At 60.8% G+C, this 19,858-nt stretch overlaps 5 protein-coding genes across 5 annotated transcripts; 3 read left to right on the top strand and 2 right to left on the bottom strand.

Annotated features, from left to right (window-relative positions):
* Positions 1–936: 936 nt before the first annotated feature.
* Positions 937–5,252, top strand: COLE_02369 (uncharacterized protein; the record flags this gene model as incomplete). Its single annotated transcript, XM_018425930.2, has 7 exons — positions 937–1,194; positions 1,356–1,580; positions 1,620–4,039; positions 4,077–4,143; positions 4,181–5,011; positions 5,046–5,185; positions 5,231–5,252. The coding sequence occupies 7 exons, from the start codon at positions 937–939 to the stop codon at positions 5,250–5,252; spliced, it is 3,963 nt and encodes a 1,320-aa protein (XP_018281311.1).
* Positions 5,253–5,826: 574 nt separating this feature from the next.
* On the top strand, positions 5,827–9,821 carry COLE_02368 (uncharacterized protein; the record flags this gene model as incomplete). The annotated part of the gene is made up of 5 exons (XM_018420225.1): positions 5,827–6,148; positions 6,185–6,292; positions 6,328–8,231; positions 8,266–8,874; positions 8,907–9,821. The coding sequence occupies 5 exons, from the start codon at positions 5,827–5,829 to the stop codon at positions 9,819–9,821; spliced, it is 3,858 nt and encodes a 1,285-aa protein (XP_018281310.1).
* A 627-nt stretch (positions 9,822–10,448) lies between these two features.
* COLE_02367 (uncharacterized protein) lies at positions 10,449–12,851 on the bottom strand (the record flags this gene model as incomplete). The annotated part of the gene is made up of 8 exons (XM_018422229.2): positions 10,449–10,488; positions 10,541–10,635; positions 10,674–10,751; positions 10,792–12,072; positions 12,141–12,396; positions 12,527–12,544; positions 12,588–12,628; positions 12,741–12,851. 8 exons carry the CDS (start codon positions 12,849–12,851, stop codon positions 10,449–10,451), a joined length of 1,920 nt encoding a protein of 639 aa, XP_018281309.1.
* Positions 12,852–13,601: 750 nt separating this feature from the next.
* On the bottom strand, positions 13,602–16,549 carry COLE_02366 (uncharacterized protein; the record flags this gene model as incomplete). Its single annotated transcript, XM_018425929.2, has 8 exons — positions 13,602–13,852; positions 13,903–14,470; positions 14,507–14,845; positions 14,880–15,255; positions 15,291–15,403; positions 15,440–16,114; positions 16,183–16,281; positions 16,376–16,549. 8 exons carry the CDS (start codon positions 16,547–16,549, stop codon positions 13,602–13,604), a joined length of 2,595 nt encoding a protein of 864 aa, XP_018281308.2.
* Positions 16,550–17,173: 624 nt separating this feature from the next.
* On the top strand, positions 17,174–19,854 carry COLE_02365 (uncharacterized protein; the record flags this gene model as incomplete). The annotated part of the gene is made up of 5 exons (XM_018420704.2): positions 17,174–17,308; positions 17,342–17,481; positions 17,515–17,695; positions 17,733–17,965; positions 18,006–19,854. The coding sequence occupies 5 exons, from the start codon at positions 17,174–17,176 to the stop codon at positions 19,852–19,854; spliced, it is 2,538 nt and encodes an 845-aa protein (XP_018281307.1).
* Between the last annotated feature and the right edge of the window lie 4 nt (positions 19,855–19,858).

The raw sequence follows: 19,858 nt of genomic DNA, 5'->3' as shown, positions 1-19,858 counted from the left end.
GCGGAAGTGGCGTGGACAGATCCCAGAGATCCCATCGATGGGCGGAGGGCGGACCCTGCCGCGCCCGCCACCTCGCCACGATTGCCACCTCCTCCGCACCTCCACGTCTTTCCCCACCTTTGGGAGGTGGCATTCCTCCTCCATCCTCATCACTCTCGGCATGCGTAATGCGTCATGCAAGCAATGGCCGACGACAAGGTGGTTTGAAACAACTTACTCAAGCAATCGGCCCGTAATCCAACCGGCAGCGGGCAGTTTGGACGACCCGACCGCTGGTGTTGGCTGGCCGCTTGTACCGCAGTACCGCAGTTGGGACGCGCGCGTGGGCCATGGGCGAGTGAGTGATGAGTGAAGATCAGTTATACAGTTACCTCCACTCGACATGATTTCAGTCATTCTGCCTCGCGCTCGCGTTCCCCTCGATCCCCTCATACCTCCCACCGTGAACGCGTCGTCGACCGTTTCTCATCACCCATTCAGCACTCGCTCGCCATCCTCTTTCTTCCACTCACGTCGGGACTTATCCCACCACCACAACACTCCCACAAACACACGGCCACGCCTCCTCCTCTTCGTCCCACCTTGCAACTCCCCCCCTCATATTCCCATCGTCATCCCCACGTCGCACAAGTTTCTCTCCACCATTCCTTTCGCCCGGCGGTTCACACCTCGACAGCACCCACTCCATATTCTTCCTTCACCCTCACCGATTCGCAACACCCTCTACCACCTCCACTTCGCGCTCCCGAGGGGTGCATGAGTCAGCATTGAGCGAGAGCGTGCACACCTGATCCCACAGGTGCCACTGTTAGTACTGTCACCGTCGTCAGTGCGCTAGTACTCACTCCCCTAGGGAGGTGTCGTCATTCCTCATACAGCTGGCTGGCTTCGCCCTTCCTTCCTTCCTCGGTCAAAATCTCAGCAACCCGTGTCATCATGAGCGCCGTGTCCGCTAGTGCGACGCGCGCACAGCTGGCGGGCTATGAAGAGCCTGTCGAGAGCGAGGACGAGTGGGCTACCGTTGATCTACCCGAGGAGATGCGTGAGGCATACGGTTCGCATTGCGTGTCTAGCTTTGCCGCCGACGATGACCGCGCCGTACTGGGTTTTCAGCCACTTGCCCGCGCAGAAGACGAGGCGCTTACTGAGGAGCTGGATGGTGTGATCGGACGCCTGGCGGACCCAGAGCCTGCCGTAAGTTGTGTCAAATGGACCCAGATGCTGGAGATGCTGACAACACTCAGAGCTTTGAAAGCGTTTCGGGTGCTAACGAGCCGCCGCCTTCCCTCCTCACTTCCAATGTGCCCAGCTTCCCCATTGATTCGCCGTCTCCGCCAGACGCGCAGCTACCTCAGACTCCACCAACAGGCCCGAGCATCCCAGACCCATTGATTGAACTGTTCGAGGCATTCATCTACGATTCTCCTGTGGTGGACAAGCAGCCCAAATCTCCAGGTGTGGAGCACTGTACGCCGCCAATAGCCCCTTCCTCCCCCAAACCCACTAGTATTCAATCTGAGGTCACAACCTGCGTGCGGTCAAGCCCGTTGCCTCCATCGTCATCCACATTGCCATCTACAGTGAGGTCGGCATTATTTGAAAGTGACACCTTGCAACAGACATCCGAGGCGGGGGTGGTTCCAGCGGCGCCAGTGGCACCGGCCAATGACCTTTCCGTGAAGGATACCCCTCCCCTGCCGCCTAACCATGACAGGAGCATACTTAGTGACCAAGATGGCTGTTATCCGTTTTGCGGAGAATATTCTGCCCGACCTTCGTCCACGCTCCAAGTCGAGGCGTCAACCGAAGCTCCTGCACCTTCGCTCGAGGGACGACCGAGTGAGGGCGGCGTGGTGGACACGCTCGAAATGCCTGTGGACCATGAGACGCCACGCTTCATGGCAGCTACCACTGCTACCCCTTCTCCTGCCGAGTCGCTGCGGGAGCCGGACAACATTGACGCTGGCTCGCCTGAAATAGCCGCGTCCAGAACCGCGGAAGAGTCCCTTGCGACCACTGATAACGGGAAGGACCGACTTGCCTTACCTGTGGCAGAGGCTGTCAGTATCATCCCCGCTGTCAGCACCCCAGTGTCCACGCCGACTGCCATTCCCCTCACATCCGATGACTCCGACGGCGAGTGGCCAGAAGTGGAAGTCGAGGGCGCTACTGAGAGCGAACCAGAAGAATTTACGTCGAAGCATGGCGTCGAGGACGGAACTCTAACGAAGGACCCCGTGGACGAGGCGTCAGAAGACAACGTGCAGTCGATTACGCCTTCGAGCCCTCCTTGCCATGGCGTTGCCGATGCCGAAGGCATCAACGGGGAACTTCTCCTTTCGTCCGTCGCCACTGATACCGAAAGTGCCGACGTCTGTCCAGACCACGGTACGTTCGCAGTACCTCTTCCGAGAGAGGGAGTTGCTCTAGACAATTCCACACCGGACGACATCCGCCACAAGCCAGCCGCCAATGAGACCGCTGTCATACCAACGCCACAGCCGAGATCAACAATACTTACCAACATCGCCGCACCCCGCGCACTCAGTGACTGGCTCTCACACTTCGTGCCGCCCAGCCCGTCCCCATCTGACTGCACTGAGTTAGCGCAGACATCGACGTCGCACACACCAAGTACCAGGGTGCCTTCAGATTCTTTACCCTTCAGCCAAAGCGAAGGCAGCGCTGATTCGGCCGCCACTGCCACGGCGTCACGCACTTCGCCTGAACCAGATTGGCATCCTGGCAGCCTTGCCCAGTCCGACGAGGGCGATAATTCAAGCAGCAGTGCGCAGCGTCGACTGGGCTCGCCCATCCGCACCTCGGGAGCCCCCGCAGAACTCGAGGCCGCAGAGATCTCTGCCCTTTCCGTTTGCGAACCAGTATCACCTCCCTCTGTCGGCACCACTCCTGGTAATGCCCTGACATACGCTGAGACGGACACGTCAAGCGAGACAGTTTCAGGTGACTGCCACAGCTCGAGTGAAGCGCGGGTGCAGCCGTACCATTCATCCAGCCCTGGCGGCTCCTCTTCATCTCCCCCGCGCCCCACAAACCCCTCTAGCAGCGATGGCCAGTCTTCAACCACGACGGTCTTGGACTATGCCCCTGGTTCCTCCTTGCACCCGGCTGCAAAGGCAGAGGCGGCCGCAACGGACGGATGTCTTAAGACCGAGTGTGCGTCAGATGTGGACCAGGCTTCATCGTCCATTTCCAACCTCGGTGGGGTCGGCGGCGACCTCCCCCATGCCAACCCTTGTCCATTTCTACATCCTGATCTCGATACTGTGACCACGGCAGCTCATGTGGCGGGAGATGCGGCATCGCAGGGGTCTGCAGGCTCTAAAGCTCCTGTCCTATGCAGATCAGCGCCGTCCGAGTCACGCCTCACATCATCGCCGACGGGACAGCTATCCGCCGCGGATACCGTTGACACCCCTGGCCTCAACAACCTATTCCCCACTCATGCGCACACATTGTCTGGAGGGGCGCCGCGCCGGCTCCACGACGACTTCACAGAATTCAATCGGCCTGCCGTCGAAGGCCAGACTGGGAGTCTCCCACAACTTCATCCAGTCTATGGGGTGTGGGGATGGCCGCCCACTAACGTTCCATGCAACCCCCGAAGTAGCCTCAACCTGACTCTGTCCAGTGCCAGCCGCAGAGCGTCGGGAAGCTCCCCACGAGAGTCACTCGTCCCAGCTTTTTTGCCACGCGACCTTGCCACGTCCGGTCGACTGCGCGTTGTGCCCCACACATCCGCCATACGCCACACTGTTGATTGCCTCGAGGACCAAGAGTCTCCTCTCTCTTTGCACTGTACCACATCATCCGAGGCATTGCGGACCATCCCCCTGCGGCCGTGCCCTAATGGCAATGGATCTTTCTCGGGGCCCGTGGAGAGGGTCGGACATAGCGCTGAAGTGCTGAAGTGTTGGGATGATGAGGGAAGATATGCCTCGGAGGAGGACGAGGTTGATGATCTCATTCCGATGATGAGCGCTGTAGGTTTAGGCAGGCTGGGAGCATCTCCAGTGCCGTAAGTAACGCTCGTACTCCGCATACTGATTGCCCAGCTCCAGCGTCGACGTCCCGGAAAAGGAAGCCGAGCGGAAAGAAGATGTTCATCAAGCTGTCAGAAGCGTAGGTTTAACCGCCCACTCACATGCTGACTCGGAAGCCGTTCGTCCCCATCCTCACCACCATGCCCACGAACACGACAGCCCGTCCTCGGCGAAAGCGAGTGGTACTCTCATCGACGGCAGCTGCGGGTACATCTCCAACAGCTACGAGAGACAAGCGCAGCAAGCTCACAAGAGCACCAAAGTTCTGGAAGGTGCCACCCGGCATGGCGACCAGCTCTCTGCCGAGGACGCGGAACGCATCAAAGGCGCAGGAGGCCGGTAAAGCGCAAGAGACATCGGAAGAGACGGGGCCACAAGAGGACCCCCAGGCTGGGGATGCGCAGCATCCATTGGGTCAGCCTCGCAGTGTGAAGCCCTCCGTGGAAACCTCGAGGAAGCGGCGGAGACTGAGCCTCACGAGTCGTTCAACCCTCTCTCCCGCACCTGACTCCGATCACCCACCCGCTCCAACCAAGCGCAAGCGCGGTTCCCAAACGCGAACACAACCAGCAACTTCCTCTTCCATAACCGAAGACACAGCGGAACCAGAGCAAAGTGCTGCGGACCCGAGCAGTGACACTGCTGGCCCGGCGTTCCGTCGCAAGCGCATGCGCTGGTCAAAGAAGCTGGTTGGAACTTCGCCAAGAGGACAAGCCAAAATCGTCTCCAGGCCGACTGCCTCAGGAAAACGTACAGCAGCACACAAAGAGAGCGGGGTGCTGTCTAACGATACTCAGCGCAGAAAGGCGGCGTCCTCCTCCTCTATGAAAACTAAGGCCAAGACAGTTCGAGCTGAGGCTGGCCGCGCGGAGGTCCGAGCATCAAGCCCGGCTCAAGGCAAGGTCAAGATGAGCTCCAATGGCTACCGTCTGTGGACGAAGGAGGAGGTGAGAAAAGCCATGCCGCACTACTGACGCGTAGCTCGAGTTTTTCGCCGACTTCTGGCATGACTGGCACGCGGAACATCCTGGACAGACGCCCGGTCAGGATGCAGGCAAGCTTTGCGTCGAGGCGATGAAGGATGCAGGCTACATCCGCAGCGCGAAGAGCGTGCTGATGCGGTAAGTTCGAAGCCATACTGGAAAGATTCAGCTGCTAACAAGCAGGTATCGCAAAGACCAGCCTTGAATACATGCATCAGTAGATCATGTAGACATAACGTTGTATGATCCTCTTGCTGTAGAATCACATTCTGTTGATGTTCGTGCGTCCATGCATCCTGTATCATGCATGCCCCCCTGTACACGAGTGCTGCGTGCACGCTCCCAGTGACGTGTTGATCGTGATCGTGGTCGTCGACGGACGACCTCCACCGCATGACCAGCGGGTTCAAAATACCACGTGCTACAAACATCTTTGGGCCTTGTGTTGCGAGACCTGTGATGCGTTCACTAATTCAACAATCTCAACATCCACAGCCTCTTCCTACCTCACCCCCCTCACCCCATTCTATCCTCCTCGTCGTACTAGGGACTAGGAGAACGTCACCTGGCAACCAGAGTCACGACCTCTCTCCGGCGCGTGTGACGATCCGGCGCCCGCGGCCATGTCGTACAACAACAACATGTATGGCGGCTACGCGCAACCGCAGCAGCCCCTCTACCCCGCGCTTCCCCAGCAGCCGCACACCCACGGCTTTCCCCACATCCACAACCCCTTCCAACATGCGCCCGGGCACGCGCCCACGGCGCCCGCGGGCGCCATGGTGCCGCTAGGCGCGACAGGGTCGCTCGTGCCAGCTGGTCCAGCGGGGCCTGTCGCGGCGCCGCCCCCCTTCGGGACGGGGAGCGTGCAGGCCCCTCCGTACGGTAGCAGCGGGTATGGCGAGAGCGGGTGGAGACAACCGTTCGGTCAAAGCTACACTGTGACCGCGAGCCGCGTGCAGGCTCCCCAAGCGATCGAGGAGCCGGCCAAGGACGAGGATCCGGTCTACGGCCCACTGGGGCGGGCGCGAGGCAAGATTGAGCGCGCGATGGTGTCGGACAACGAGATTTCACTGGACCTTGTTGACAAGCTCCAGCAGCGTGGGTGCAAGATGGATGACACGGACCTAACGCCAGCGACCAACGAGCTCTATGTCCCCCCACCCTCTACATCGGCTGCGTTCAACAACGCCAAGCTCGTCAAGAACATTCCTCTCCCAGATGCGCTGCATCAGGAGCTCCAATGTTGGTCTGTTGCTGCGGATGTTGCTGACCTGCAGACAAGCACACGACAGCAAACATGGGCCTGTTTGAGGAGATTGAGCGCGCATGGTTCACAGTCGACAACAAGCTGTTCCTGTGGGACTACACCGACGGGCGCGACTTCAGCCGCTACGACCAGCAGGACTCGACTATCTACTCTGTGGGTCTAGTGCGTGCTCGCAAGGACGTGTTCGTGGACGACATCCACTACCTCCTCGTCATATGCACGGCAACAAAGGCAACTTTGCTCGGCCTCTCTCGCTCCGCCAAGGGTGAGCTGTCTTTGTACGCAACGAATATGTCCGTCGAGGCGCCGACTACCATGACGTGCATCCGCGGCACCGACTCGGGACGCATCTTCCTCCTCGGCGTCAACAAGGACATCTACGAGCTCGAGTATTCGATCAGCAGCGGCTGGCTGAGCAGCGGCTCCAAGGTCTGGCTCACGAACCACTCGAGCGGGTACTTGAGTACATGGGTGCCGAGTGTGCTACAGGGCGCCAACCGCGAAGGTGTCGAAAGTTTCGTCGTCGACCCTCAGCAAGGCCGATTGTACGCGTTGCACACGAAGGGCCAGTTGGAGTGGATTGACGTGTCGGGCACCAAGTTTGAGTCGCGGTCGCGCCTCAACAACTTGCGCGACCACTTCTTGCGCGCTCGCCTCACTGGGGCGCTCGGGAATGCTGGCGCACAAGTCGTGGCGATTGCGCCCGTCCCGGCAAACGAGAGCAAGAAGGCGGCAGTCGTGGCCATCGCCGCCAGCGGTGCGCGCGCATACATCGGCACCACGGGCTTTTACTACGGTGGCGGCGGCGCCTTCCAGATTATCGCGACTCGTCCTCCCCCACCAGACGTGGCCAAGGTGCTCCCGCAATCGTTCTACTCGTCCGGCACGCTGCTGGCCGTCCAGCCCAACACTGGGGCAGCCACCGCATCGTCCATTGTTACATTTGCCACCCCAGCCGTCGGCAGGCAGTCGGCTATGCGCGAGAACTTTGACAACTACCAGGCGCCCGCGCTGCAGGAGTGGACGTCGAGAATCCTGATTCCTGCTACTGTGTGGACTATTGCCGAGGTTGCGTCGACCAACCCGGCCCGGGCATCGCCTGCGCTGAGAAGGGAGGACGGCATCGATTTGACTGAGCTTGCGCGCGAAGCCACCATCGCTGCACGCCAGTTCCTGCTGCTCACCAACTCGGGTCTGTTCCGCGTCGAGCAGCCCCGTCCTATCGACATGTTGGAAGACGACCTCGAAATTGAGAAGGAGCAGGCAGTCATCGTAGCGCGCCAGGCATTCGGCCGTGTGCAGCTCGCCGGAATGGCCGTGCTCATGGGCACATCGGGCCACAAGCGGCAGATCACTGACCTCGTCACTGCCTCCGTGAACATCCTCATCGCCGCCGAGCCCCCTATCCTTCAGACGTCGACGACCGGGACGCGCTCGATCATCTACTCGCCCCGCCACGACGGTCTCGCCGCCACACTCGCGCGCTACCTGCGCCCCATTTGGAAGGCCAAGGTCGTCGCGACCGTCCCCGGCCCGGTGCGCTTCAAGCTCGGCGTGAGCGACCGAGAGCTACTGGACGTCCAGGGTAATCTCGCGGACCTGCTCCGCTTCCTTGAGAGCCACCCCTTCCCGCGCCACCAGGCCGAGGGCGACGGCAAGCGTGCATGGGATGCAGAGGAGGCGTCGATCGAGGGCCTCAGGCTGCTGCTCAAGCAGGCCATCGAGGCGATCTCGTTCGTTCTGCTCATTGCCGACTATAAGCTGCCGGACGTGATTGCCAAGTGTGACCAGGCGACGCAGGGCACTCTGACGAGCCTCTCGTTTGAGAGCCTCCTCACGAGCCTGGGCGGGCGCAATGTCGCGCGCACGCTCGTCACAGCGCTGATCGAGTTGCAGATCGGGCAGGAGCTCGGCGTGAGTGTGATCATCCGTCCGCAGCTGACAACAGATCGATAACCTCAGCGCCATTCTCCAGCAGCGTTGCGGGACATTCGTGCAGCCCGGCGACGTGGTGCTCTACAAGGCTGAGGAGAGCCTGCGGCGCGCCGAGAGCACGCGCGACGCGCTTGAGCGGGAGGAGAACATTGCCGAGTCGCTGCGTCTCTTCAACCGCGCGGCGGGGAGCGCAGCACGCAGCGTATACCCCCGCCTGCCAGACGCTACGCGGAGATACCGCGCGCTCAACGATGTGCGCGGCACGATCGAGCTGCCGCTCCGCGTTGCCGCGGAGCTGGACCCGCAGGACAAGGCAGGCGACTACGTCCGCGACGGGCGCAACGCGGGCGACCCACGCGTCGGCTTCCTCGAGGAACGGCAGGAGTGCTACAAGCTTGTCGTGGAGGTGCTCGGGAGCTACGACGACGCGCTGGACAAGGCGACTGCCGCAGGACCTGGGCAGGGTGGGTCAAGCGCAGGAACACCGCTGACATCAGCTACGGGTGCGATCCGCATCCGCGACGAGGCATATGGGCTCGCGATCAGCTCCAACGACGAGCTCTTCCACTTCTACCTGTACGACTGGATCTCGGCGCTTGGTCGGGCGGACCAGCTCCTTGACGTGAGCTGTGGCTAGGACAAAGCTAACCCCAGTTCGAGACACCCTTCATCGAGAGCTACCTGCGCGCGACAACGTCGAATGTGCCGGGCCGCCGCGACTTGCTGTGGAAGTACTATGCGCGGCGCGAGGAGTACTTGCCCGCGGCCAAGGCGCTGGCGGACATGGCGTCGCGCCCATCAGACATGTCGCTACAGGACCGCGTGTACTACCTCGCGCAGGCGCTGACGAACGCCAAGAGTGCGGCGTCGCTCGGAGCCGAGGACGTAGAGTTCACAACGGGCCTGCAGGAGCGGCTGGACGTCGCGCACGTGCAGCTTGAGGTGGTGCGCGCAGTCGAGGGGCACCCGGACATGACCCCCTCCGAGAAGGCCGACTATCTCGTCTCGCTCAACGCGGACCTGCTGTCCCTCGACGACCTGTACCAGAACTTTGCGCGGCCGCTGCGGCTGTACGAGCCCATCCTCCTGATCCTGCGGACGGCAGACACGCGCGTCGAAGACGTGGTGAAGGCCGTGTGGACCGAGCTCCTCAAGTCGCCGCACCCGGCCGAAGTAACCACGGACCTGTGCCGCAAATTCTACCCGTCCGAGGGCGCCCCGCCCGACCTCGTCCTCCCCATTGTGTACGGGCACGCGTCCGAGGTCGGCGGCGCGCCGGGGTGGGCGACGCGCGCGCTCCTCGCGGGCGGCGTCGCCCTCCGCGACCTCTGGGACGCTGTGCTGGCGCTGCATGACGAAACACCCTCCGAGTTCTATGCCGAGGAGGCTGCCGCCGTCCTCCAGCGCTGGCTGGACACGCCGCGCGCAGAGCAGGACCTCCCCGCCGCAGAGGTCGAGAACTTTGCGTCAAAGTACATCCTCCGCACACAGGGCCAGAGCCTCGACGCGCGCCGCGCGGAGACGCGCAAGGTCATGCAGTCGGCCAAGGCGGCGGCGGGGCGGTTCTAGGCGGAGAAGTGTGCCGTAGAGTAGAGTAGTGTGCTGATTACCAATGCAAGGCATAGCATCGTGCGGGTGGAGGGTGGGGACGGGCGGACCAGAACTGAAGCTCGAGGGTCGTTATCCGCCTCATCGACCTCGCTTCCTGCTTTCTGTACTCAAATGCACCGCGGCTCGGCCACACAGATCTAGCGCGATGCAGCGTTGCATACGAGGAGGAGTGCCCTTGGCACCATTGAATGATATGCGACCGTCAGAAATCAACCGTGAACATAGCGACATTGAAGAGCCCTCCTCATGTCCTCCAACAGCATGTGTGCACAATCACAGCGCTACTTCCCGTCTCGTACGATGCGCGGTTCAGTCCGCAGCTACCTCTCCCGACGGCCGACCATCCTGAACCTCCAACACGCAAGTCGGCACACAACGCAGCGCGCTGCGCAGTCATTTATGTCTATTCACAAGATCAACAAGATCAGCAAGATCAACAGTCTCTCAAAGTTGATATTCTAGCTCTGCGCTCTCACCACACCCCTCCCTCGCCTCGCCCACGGCTCGAATCCTCTCGGATGTCAAAGTTGCATGCTTGCTCGTACACTACCACTGCTGACCCTCTCCCAGCGCACTGCGAGTCGCTTAGTAGACACGCTTGAACGGAGGGACGCTCTTGCACTCGCTGCGGGCGTCAGTGGCTGCAGGGGAGGGCGGGTGAACGCGGGTAAACTCACCTCTCGTCGAGGGTGTTCGAGATGACATTGCGGTACTGGAGCTCGACCTCGGGCGACTCCGGGTCGCGCTGGAACGACAGCGTGTGCTTCATCCACTGCTGAGTCAGCGTGCGGCATACCAAAGGAGACTTACGTTCTCGTCGTCACGGTCGGGGTAGTCCTCGCGGGCGTGGGCACCACGCGACTCCTTGCGGTTCGCGGCGGACACGACCTGGGAGTTAGCGGAGTACAAGGCCAAAGCCGAATCTTACAGTCTGCACGGCGCACTGCATGATGTTGCGCAGCTCGAGCGTCTCAACAAGGTCCGAGTTCCAGATGAGAGAGCGGTCCTTGATGCCGACCTGGTCGTAGGTCTTGTAGATCTCGGTCATGTTCTTGACTCCCTCGTCGAGCGACTCCTGCATACGGAAGACGGCGGCGTCGCGCTGCATAGTCTTCTGCATGTTGAGGCGGATGGTGGAGGTGTGGAGGGGGCCGTCCGAGGTGCGGATCTTCTCGAGGTTCTCGATCGACTCCTTGCCGAGGGTCTCGTCGAAGGGCTTGTGGGGTGTGTTGGGCGCAAGGTTCTCCTTGATGTGGTTGGCGCACGCGCGACCGAAGACGACAATGTCAAGCAGCGAGTTGGCGCCGAGACGGTTGGCGCCGTGCACCGAGACACAGGCAGCCTCGCCAGCAGCGTAGAGGCCGGGCACGACCTTGTCGTTGCCGTTCTCGTCGACGGTGATGACCTCACCAGTCCACTTGGTGGGGATACCGCCCATGTTGTAGTGGACGGTGGGGATGACGGGGATGGGCTCCTTGGTGACGTCGACGCCGGCGAAAATGGCCGCAGTCTCCGAAATACCGGGGAGACGCTCGTGGAGGATGTCGGGCGGCAGGTGCGAGAGCTGGAGGTAGATGTGGTCCTTCTCGGGGCCGACACCGCGGCCCTCGCGGATCTCCATGGTCATGGAACGCGAGACGACGTCGCGCGACGCCAGGTCCTTGGCGGTGGGGGCGTAACGCTCCATGAAGCGCTCACCGTTCGAGTTGAGGAGGTAGCCACCCTCACCACGGGCGCCCTCGGTGATGAGGCAGCCCGAGCCGTAGATGCCCGAGGGGTGGAACTGGACGAACTCGAGGTCCTGGAGGGGAAGGCCGGCACGGACAACCATACCGTTGCCGTCACCCGAGCAGGTGTGTGCCGAAGTGCACGAGAAGTAGGCTCGACCGTAGCCGCCGGTCGCGAGAACGGTCTTGTGGGAGCGGAAGCGGTGGAGCGTGCCGTCCTCCATGTTGAGGGCGATGACACCAACACACTCGCCATCCTGCATCAGGAGGTCGATCGCGAAGAACTCGATGAAGAAGTTGGTGTTGTGGCGCAGCGACTGGCCGTAGAGGGTGTGCAGAAGAGCGTGGCCGGTACGGTCGGCAGCGGCGGCGCAGCGGTACGCCTGGCCGCCCTTGCCAAACTTGAGCGACTGACCACCGAAGGCACGCTGGTAGATCTTGCCCTCCTTAGTACGCGAGAAGGGGACACCGTAGTGCTCGAGCTGGGGCGTTAGATGAAATTGCAAGGCAGACTCGGGCGCCGAGCGCTCCCGCGCTGTTCCGCGCTCACCTCAATGACAGTGCCCGGGGCCTCACGGCACATGTAGTGGATGGCGTCCTGGTCGCCGAGCCAGTCCGAACCCTTGACGGTGTCGTACATGTGCCACCGCCAGTCGTCCTCGGTCATGTTGCCGAGCGCGGCGTTGATACCGCCCTGCGCGGCGACAGTGTGCGAACGGGTGGGGAAGAGCTTGGTCACACACGCGGTCTTGAGACCAGCTTCGGCGAGACCGAAAGCGGCACGAAGACCGGCACCACCGGCACCACTGTAATGTTAGTTTGTGTTCTAAGCCAGACACCCTCTCCTCTGATCGTCGCTGGGCCTCTCCGCTAGCCGCGCTACAACCTCCCTTCCGGGGTCTTTCCCCGTCCCCCTGCTCTGCGATCGACACTCACACAACAACGGCATCGAACCTGGGCGTCAGCGTCGGACAAACTCGACAAGCGGGCGACTTACTCGTGGTCAACAACGGGGTAGCCCTTGTGCTGGCCAAAGTTCTGGAGATTAGCGCGCGCTCACGCAGCGTCCACGTCCTCCGTAGCGCGGCGGGCATGCATGCAGAGGTGATGGAGCGTGGGCATATGCGACGACAGCCGCGGGGATACTCACAGTAGCCTCCTGGGCGCGGTGGGTCTGCGAAGCCATGACATAGCCGCGCGAGTTGCGGAGAGCAAGGCCGGCGGCGCCGGGGCGAGTGAGGGCGCGCGAGAGGCGCATCATGTTGGGCAGAGGTTTTGGAGTGGTGAGGAGCTAGGAAAAGAGGACGAGCAAGCAAGGTCGGCGACGGGAATTGGGGAGGAGCTGGCGAGGAAGCTACGAAAGCGATCTTGTCCTACCAAGGCGCAGGGTGTGGGTGGGTGTGAATGACCTCTTTGCTGGTTGGCTGAGGCTTGGACTACCTTGGAGCGAGACCCGTCCCTGGTGCATGCTGGCCCCGTCTGCAGCGCAGCCTGTCAGCTGTCGGCTGCATCCGTACTGAGAGTCTCTGCGCCTCTGCGCCTCTCCGCCTCTCTGCGTCTCTGCGTCTCTGCGTCTCTGCGCTGCTGCCTGCGGGCGCTCCCACGGCTCGGCCAGCACTCACCCAATAATCATCTCGGAATCATCCGCGCTCTCTTCCCAGGCGGGAGAATTCGGGCCACTCATCGCACTTTCGGCTTTACTTCGCCGGCCAAATCCCTCTTCGTCCAATTGCTGCCTGTCCCAACCACCTTGCGCCACGCGACTGCCCCGGACTTCGGTCGTGTGCGATGGCGATAAATGCCTGATGCATACTACAGTGACCTCGTCTACATGAGCGGAATGGGGTAGAGCGGGAGGTGCTCTCAAAACAACATGGGTGGGATAAAGAAGATGGATACAGCCAGGACAGGCGGGCTCGCCTCTTATGCAAAGCCCCAGTCCAGTCGAGCATTGTCAGTTTAGAAGCTGGTATTAGCATCTACCACTGGCGAGATCTATCCCAAGCCAAACTCACATCCAGTCCTCGTCGGCCTCGGCTTCGGCCCAGGGGAACTTCTCTCGCAGAGTCTTGCTGAACAGCTTCTCCAGTGGCACATCAAACTTCTTCGCCCAAGCAACACTGATGCGCGGGTCAATGTAGTTGATCTTGGACGTGCTGAGCGCAACGTCCTTCAAGTTGTCACGGTCCTGCAGCTGAATCTTGAGCGTGGCGATACGGTCGTCCAGCTTCTTGATCTGCTCCAGCAATTTCTCCTCAGTGGCTAGGAGTCAGCTCGTGCACTCTGAAAGCGAAACTCTTCGCCACACTCACCGCCCTTCTTGGGCTCCGCCTTGCCCGTCTTGCGCTCCTTGATGAGCACCTTGAACTCGGCCTTAATCTCCTTTACCCGCTCATCAAGCACCTTCTTCGGCTGCTTCGACTCGCCTTCGCCCTCGAGCTTGACGTTTTCGCGATCAAACTTCTTGCCTGCGGCCTCGATTGCCTTTTCCAGCAACTCGACTTCGTGGCGCTCAAAGAACTCGTCGTCCATGTCTGACTCGTCCTCGGCGAGCTCGGGGCGCTTCTTCTTCAACTTGGGGTTGAGAGAGAAGAGCTGCATGCGCAGCTTCATTCGCTGGTACTTGACGCCGCGAATCTTGTCCTCGAACTTGGCCTTGGACTCGTGGAAACCTTTGCTGACGGTCTTCTGGTGATTACACAGAATAGCTACGTCGCGGTTAGCTGTGTTGTAGGCCGCAATTTTCTCCGCGACAGTGCCACTCTTGGGCGTCAAGGCCTTGAGCTGGTTCTGGAAGGTCCACGAGGCGTTGTAGGTACGGAACACCTTGGCAGTGAGACCCTTCATCTGCTCGTTCAGGTACTTGTTGAGGATGCTGGTCTACAGGTCAGCGCTGCTAATGAGAGATTCACTCACATTCAAGCGATCAAAGATGTCGTCGCCCTTGCCCTTGGGCTCAGCCTTGAACAGCTTGATGTTTTTGAACACCTGGGGCGGGACCTCGACTTCCTGGTGGAAGCGCATCGAGTCCTTACCCAGGAAGTCGAGGACGACTTTGTTGGGAGGCTCAAGGGTGATGTGTTCGTAGCGCAAAGAGCAACAGCCAACAGTGTCCGCCTCGTCCTCGCCCTTCTCGTTACCAGCACGAAGTGCGAGCTTGTCGATAAAGTAGAGCGCTGTCGCACGTTGCCGGTCCGCCATTACCTTGGACTTGAGGTCCTCGGTGTATACCTTGCGGATGCGGTCGACGTGTTGCTAACATCAGCTGACGAGCAAGGCAATCACTCACAATAAGCTCGCGCGCCTTTTCGAACTTCGAGCGGTCGCTCTGGCCCTTCCACGAACTGCCCGCCGCAAGGAAAACGTATTTAGACTGGCCATTCACGTTCTCCTTCCAGTGCGCCAGCCAAGTCACCGTGTTGTCGTGCTGAATAGACTTCCATTTGCCAGGAATATTCGGCACAGGTGGAGGGGCGTCCTCAGACATGTTGAGAATGATGTCCTCAGGACGAAGACGGTGCTTGAGTGTCCCCTTTCGTGGATGCTCTCCTCGTCCGCGGAACAATCCTGGTGGCTCGGCGCGGAAGTTACCAGTCTTCTCCTTGCGCCCATCGACGATCGCGTAGAGGTACGGCTCCTCGAGCTTGTCCTTGGCCTCCTTAATGCTGGGGTGAGCGCACATCGAGTAGGAGTCACGTACGCCTTCTTCTCCTCCTTGGTCATGGCCTTTTTCTTCTCCTTCAGAGTCTCAAAGTACTGGAACATGCCGCTGAAGTCACACTTCTCCAAGGAGGTGACCTTGATACCTTCCTTCTGTTGGGGTCAGCTGGGGCGGCGCTCAGCACTCACAGGAGGGTATTTGGCAAGCATAGCCTTAAAGTCTCTGAAGAAATTCTCGCGGAACTTCTCGTCTTTAGCGTGGTCCGTCTCGATCATGGCGGCGAAGAATCCTGCGACCTCCTCAGACTCGGGAGGTAGAGTCAATGGCTTGCCGTCGTACTTCATCTTGACGTCTTTCGGCAAGGGTTCGTAGGGTGGAGGGAAGAGAACACCGTGGTGGTGGAAGGTGGTCCACTTGACCGACCCGTCATTGTTCTCGTCCTGCTCCCACCACTTGTACTTGTCGTCCTCCTCTTCGTCGCCCTTCTTCTCCTTCTTAACGGCCGGCTTCTTGTCGGTCTTCTTTGCTGGTGTGGCGCGGGCACGCTTAGCCAGCGGCTTCTCGTCTTCGGAGCTGCTGTCGGGCGGCGGCTTAGCCTTCGTAGACGCTCGACGCGACGCGGGTTTAGCGGCAGGCGCGGCAGGCTTGCGGCCACGCGCCAATGGCTTCTCGTCCTCGCTCGACTCGCTGTCGGCTGCGGGCTTCTTACCGCGCGACGCGGGCTTGCTTGTCGAGGCAGGCTTGCCCTTGGACGGAGGCTTGCCGTTGGGAGCGGTCTTGCCATTGGAGGCGGGTTTGGCGGGTGCACGCTTCCTGGCGAGAGGTTTCTCATCCTCTGACGACTCTGAGCCATGTCCGTTCACCTGACGAGTCAGCTATAATGTTCCCTCCCCTTCGATGTAGACGTAGTCGCATTGAGCCATGTACTAACCATTGGTGGGACGGCAGACGCGTCGTCATCACTGTCGTCGTCGCTCTCAACCACACGTCGCTTCTTGGCGGCAGCATTTGACGTGCGCGGCTTCTTGCTCTGTCACGGTTAGTAATTATTGTGACAAAGGGGTCGAAAAGGGTGGCTCCGCATTTAGGCACTTGTTTGGGCGATGCCACATTCGTCAACTCACCAAAGGCTTTTCGTCGTCGCTGCTCATTGCGCCAGCACGCTTGCCGTTGGCCTTGTTGCGAGCGAGGGGTACGTCGTCGTCGCTGTCGCTGTTTACGAGAGGCTCTTGTATGGCGATGTCGGCCGGGGCAGCGTCGAAGCCTGGGGCCTCAACGGCCATCTCCATTGATGCCATGATGGAGGTGGAGCGAGGTGTGTTTTGGGCCAGAGGACGAAAGGAAGTGGAGTTGGGAACGCTATTGGAGGTGACTGGAGGATAGGTAGCTCAATGCTGAGATGATGAAGAAGAGATGAGAGGAGGAGGAGTAGAGCAGAGTTGAGATGCAAGCCGCTTGTGTCGGGGAGAGGTGAATGATGATGGCTGGTAGCCTGTGGTGGGTGGCTCTACTTGGGAAGAGCGAGCGGGGGAGGGAGGGAGTGGGTGAGTCGACCTTCCTTTTCTCATGGCGAAGTCCCCTCCAATGCCCCTGCGGTGGAGCGCTCACGGGATCAAATCTTGAGTCTGCTCACAACTCACCCTGGTCATAAATTGACTCATTACGTAATAAACATCCATGAGGTCAAGACGCGACCAGAGCAGTCGCGGTGGAGGTTGGGGGAATCGAGGACCCCGCACCCGCACCAACACGTCCGCAATCTCTCCAGATCTCCTCCATCTCTACTCCACTCTCGCGTCCTCCTCCTCGGGTCTCTCACGCGTTCTCCATCGCTTTTTCTAACTGACCCGCGTTCGTCACTCCCACATTCTTCTTCTCCTTGGCGAGCAGCTCCTCTTCCCAGGGACTGCGTCTCCTGCGCCATGAATTACCTCAAATCCATCACTTCCTCGGTCCTCTCTAGCACTGGCGTCTCCTTCCCTTTTACAATCGGAGAGCGCATTCCCGGTACTGAGGCCGGTGCATCCGTCTGGGAGATCCGAGAGGGAGTCAAGAAGGTGCGCTGGCGCTTGCGATCCAACTAACCTTAGGACGATGGTTCGCCCGTGACGCTCTTCATCTTCGACGCGACTTTGCCTCCCCTACAGCCTGGGAATAAGGACCGGCGGACGCTCTTTCAGCTCGCCAAAAATGCTCTCAAGAAGCTCCGCACAATTCGGCATCCCGACGTGTAAGTGTGTGCCGTGGCGCGCGCTGACGGCAGAATCAAATACATCGACTCGGTTGAGACCGAGACCCACATCTACATTGCGACGGAGCCTGTGCGGCCTGTACAGGCCGTTTTGCGGGACTGGGGGACAGGCGGGGCGCTCACAGGCTCTGCAGCGGCTAGAGGGAAGGCGGGAAAGGAAGCCTGGCTGGGCTGGGGCGTGAGGAGCATATCTGTATGTCGACCTATGCGCCGCGGGGAGCTGATGACAGACCGCGCTGGCGTTCCTCAACGCCCCGCCATTGTCTCAACACCATGCTTATCTCATACCGTCAACAGTGTTCATTACGCCAGCGATGGAGTGGAGGCTAGGCGGATTCGAGCTGTTGACAGGACGAGACGACGGTGCTGGCGTGTTGTGGGGACTTGGGGGAGTTGCGCCAGGAAATGCGGGCGAGTACTCCAGCCCAGAAGTGAAGAAGGGCGGCTGGGGTGTGCTCCGAGAGTGAGTTGGTGATGGTGATGCAAACACCGCTGACGGGCAGCACCGACCCCGCCTTCGAAGACACATATCTGCTCGCAATGTGGCTGTTCTGGCTTTTCAACCCCGAGAAACCACCGCCCCAATTGTCGACTGCGCCTACACCGGCCATGGCGGGTGCCATCCCAAAGCGCCTGTTCCCTTTATGGAAGCGCATGGTGAACCCGAATGCGCGGACACGACTCTCGACGACGAACTTCGTGGCTGAGGCGCAGGCGAGCGGTATCTGGTCGGACAATCCGTTGGTGTCGCTGGTTGATGGATTAGACGGCTTTGAGCTGCGTTCTGATGGGGAGAAGGCCATGTTGTTGCGTACGATCAAGGACGCGGCCGAGGGGGGGTCGCTGCCGGAACCTTTCCTCGTGCATCGCGTTCTTCCCTCGCTGCTGCACTCGCTCTCTCTCCCCAATGCGCCAAGCGCGCAGATGCTCCCGCTCGTTCTTGCGCTTGGAAAGCAAGTTCCTCCTTCAACATACGCTAAAGTTGTGCTCGACCCAGTGATCAAGCTCTTCGCGAGCCCAGATCGTGGGACGCGGATGGCTTTGCTGGATGGCTTGGACGAGTATGCCGACCGGCTCGACAAGCACATGGTTACCGATCGTATCTGGCCGCACCTGACCACTGGTTTCGCCGACACGGTCCCAGTGATCCGCGAAGCGACCATAAAGGCGGTATACCCGCTTGCCAGCAAGTTGTCAGATCGTATCTTGAACAATGACTTGCTGCGTCTGCTCGCCAAGATGCAGCAGGATCAGGAGGCGTCGATCCGCACCAACACCTGTATTCTGCTGGGACGCCTGGCGCCGATGCTCGGTCCGAACACGAAGAAGAAGGTGCTCGTCCCGGCATTTGCGCGCAGCCTGAAGGATTCGTTTGTGCACGCGCGTGTTGCAGCTCTCATGGCGTTGATGGCCACGGTCGAGTGCTACGACCGCGACGATCTTGCGGGTCGTGTCATCCCTAATATGGCGCACGCCTTGGTGGACAAGGAGAAGATCGTGCGCGACCAGGCGTTCAAAGCGATGGCGATGTTCGTCAAGCGCGTCGAGGAGATGGTAGCGAGCATGCCGGCTACGGTCCTGACCGAGACCGAGCGCCCCACCTCGCCGCAGCACGCGGCAGGCGCAGGCATGGTGACGAGTGCGGCTGGTGCCGCCGGCTCGCTGGCCGGCTGGGCATTCTCGTCGCTTGGGAAACACCTGCAGACCGGCGAGGCGAATTCAGCCATGACGGCGGCGCCGGGCGTGCCCGCCCATGATCTCCCGTCTCCCAACACGTCCTCGTTCGGCTCGCCTGCGGCGTCGCGTCGCGAGAGCGCCGACGCCACGCGCCCCTCGGCGCGCCTGAACTCGTTCTCGGCCTCAGCGTCGGTGTCGGCCTCGCGCAAGCCCGCGCCAGGCATGAAGCTCGCACACACCAAGCAGCCAAACCTGATGGACGAGCTCGCGAACGAGCTGGACGACGACGTCGCGAACGCGTGGGGCGACGACCTGATGGACGTGAATGCGGACACGGACGACTGGACGGCGTTCGAGAGTGCCGCGCCCGTCGTCGAGGCACCCCCGCCGCAGAGCTACTACGTCGCGCCCAAGGCCGAGCCCCTGCCCGCGCCCAAGCCCGTCAAGGCTAAGCCCAAGCCAGCTCCGGCAGCTGCGTCCGCACCTGCCCCGCCAGCGGGGAAGGCGCCGCCGCCTGTCGCCTCCCCCGTGTCAGAGAGCAGCAAGCCTGCTACGCCTGTGCCCAGCCTCGCGGGGATGAGCAAGGAGGAGAAGGAGAAGGAGATGGCGCGACGGCGCGAGGAGCGCAAGGCGCGTATTGCGGCCATGAAGGAGCAGAAGAAGGGCAAGGCGTAGATAA

Source organism: Cutaneotrichosporon oleaginosum, assembly GCF_008065305.1.
Source record: "Cutaneotrichosporon oleaginosum strain ATCC 20508 chromosome Unknown ATCC20508_contig02, whole genome shotgun sequence".
NCBI classification, from domain to species: Eukaryota; Fungi; Basidiomycota; class Tremellomycetes; order Trichosporonales; family Trichosporonaceae; genus Cutaneotrichosporon; species Cutaneotrichosporon oleaginosum.
The sequence above is the reverse complement of the archived record's forward strand: the minus strand, read 5'-3'. Positions and strand labels throughout refer to the sequence as shown.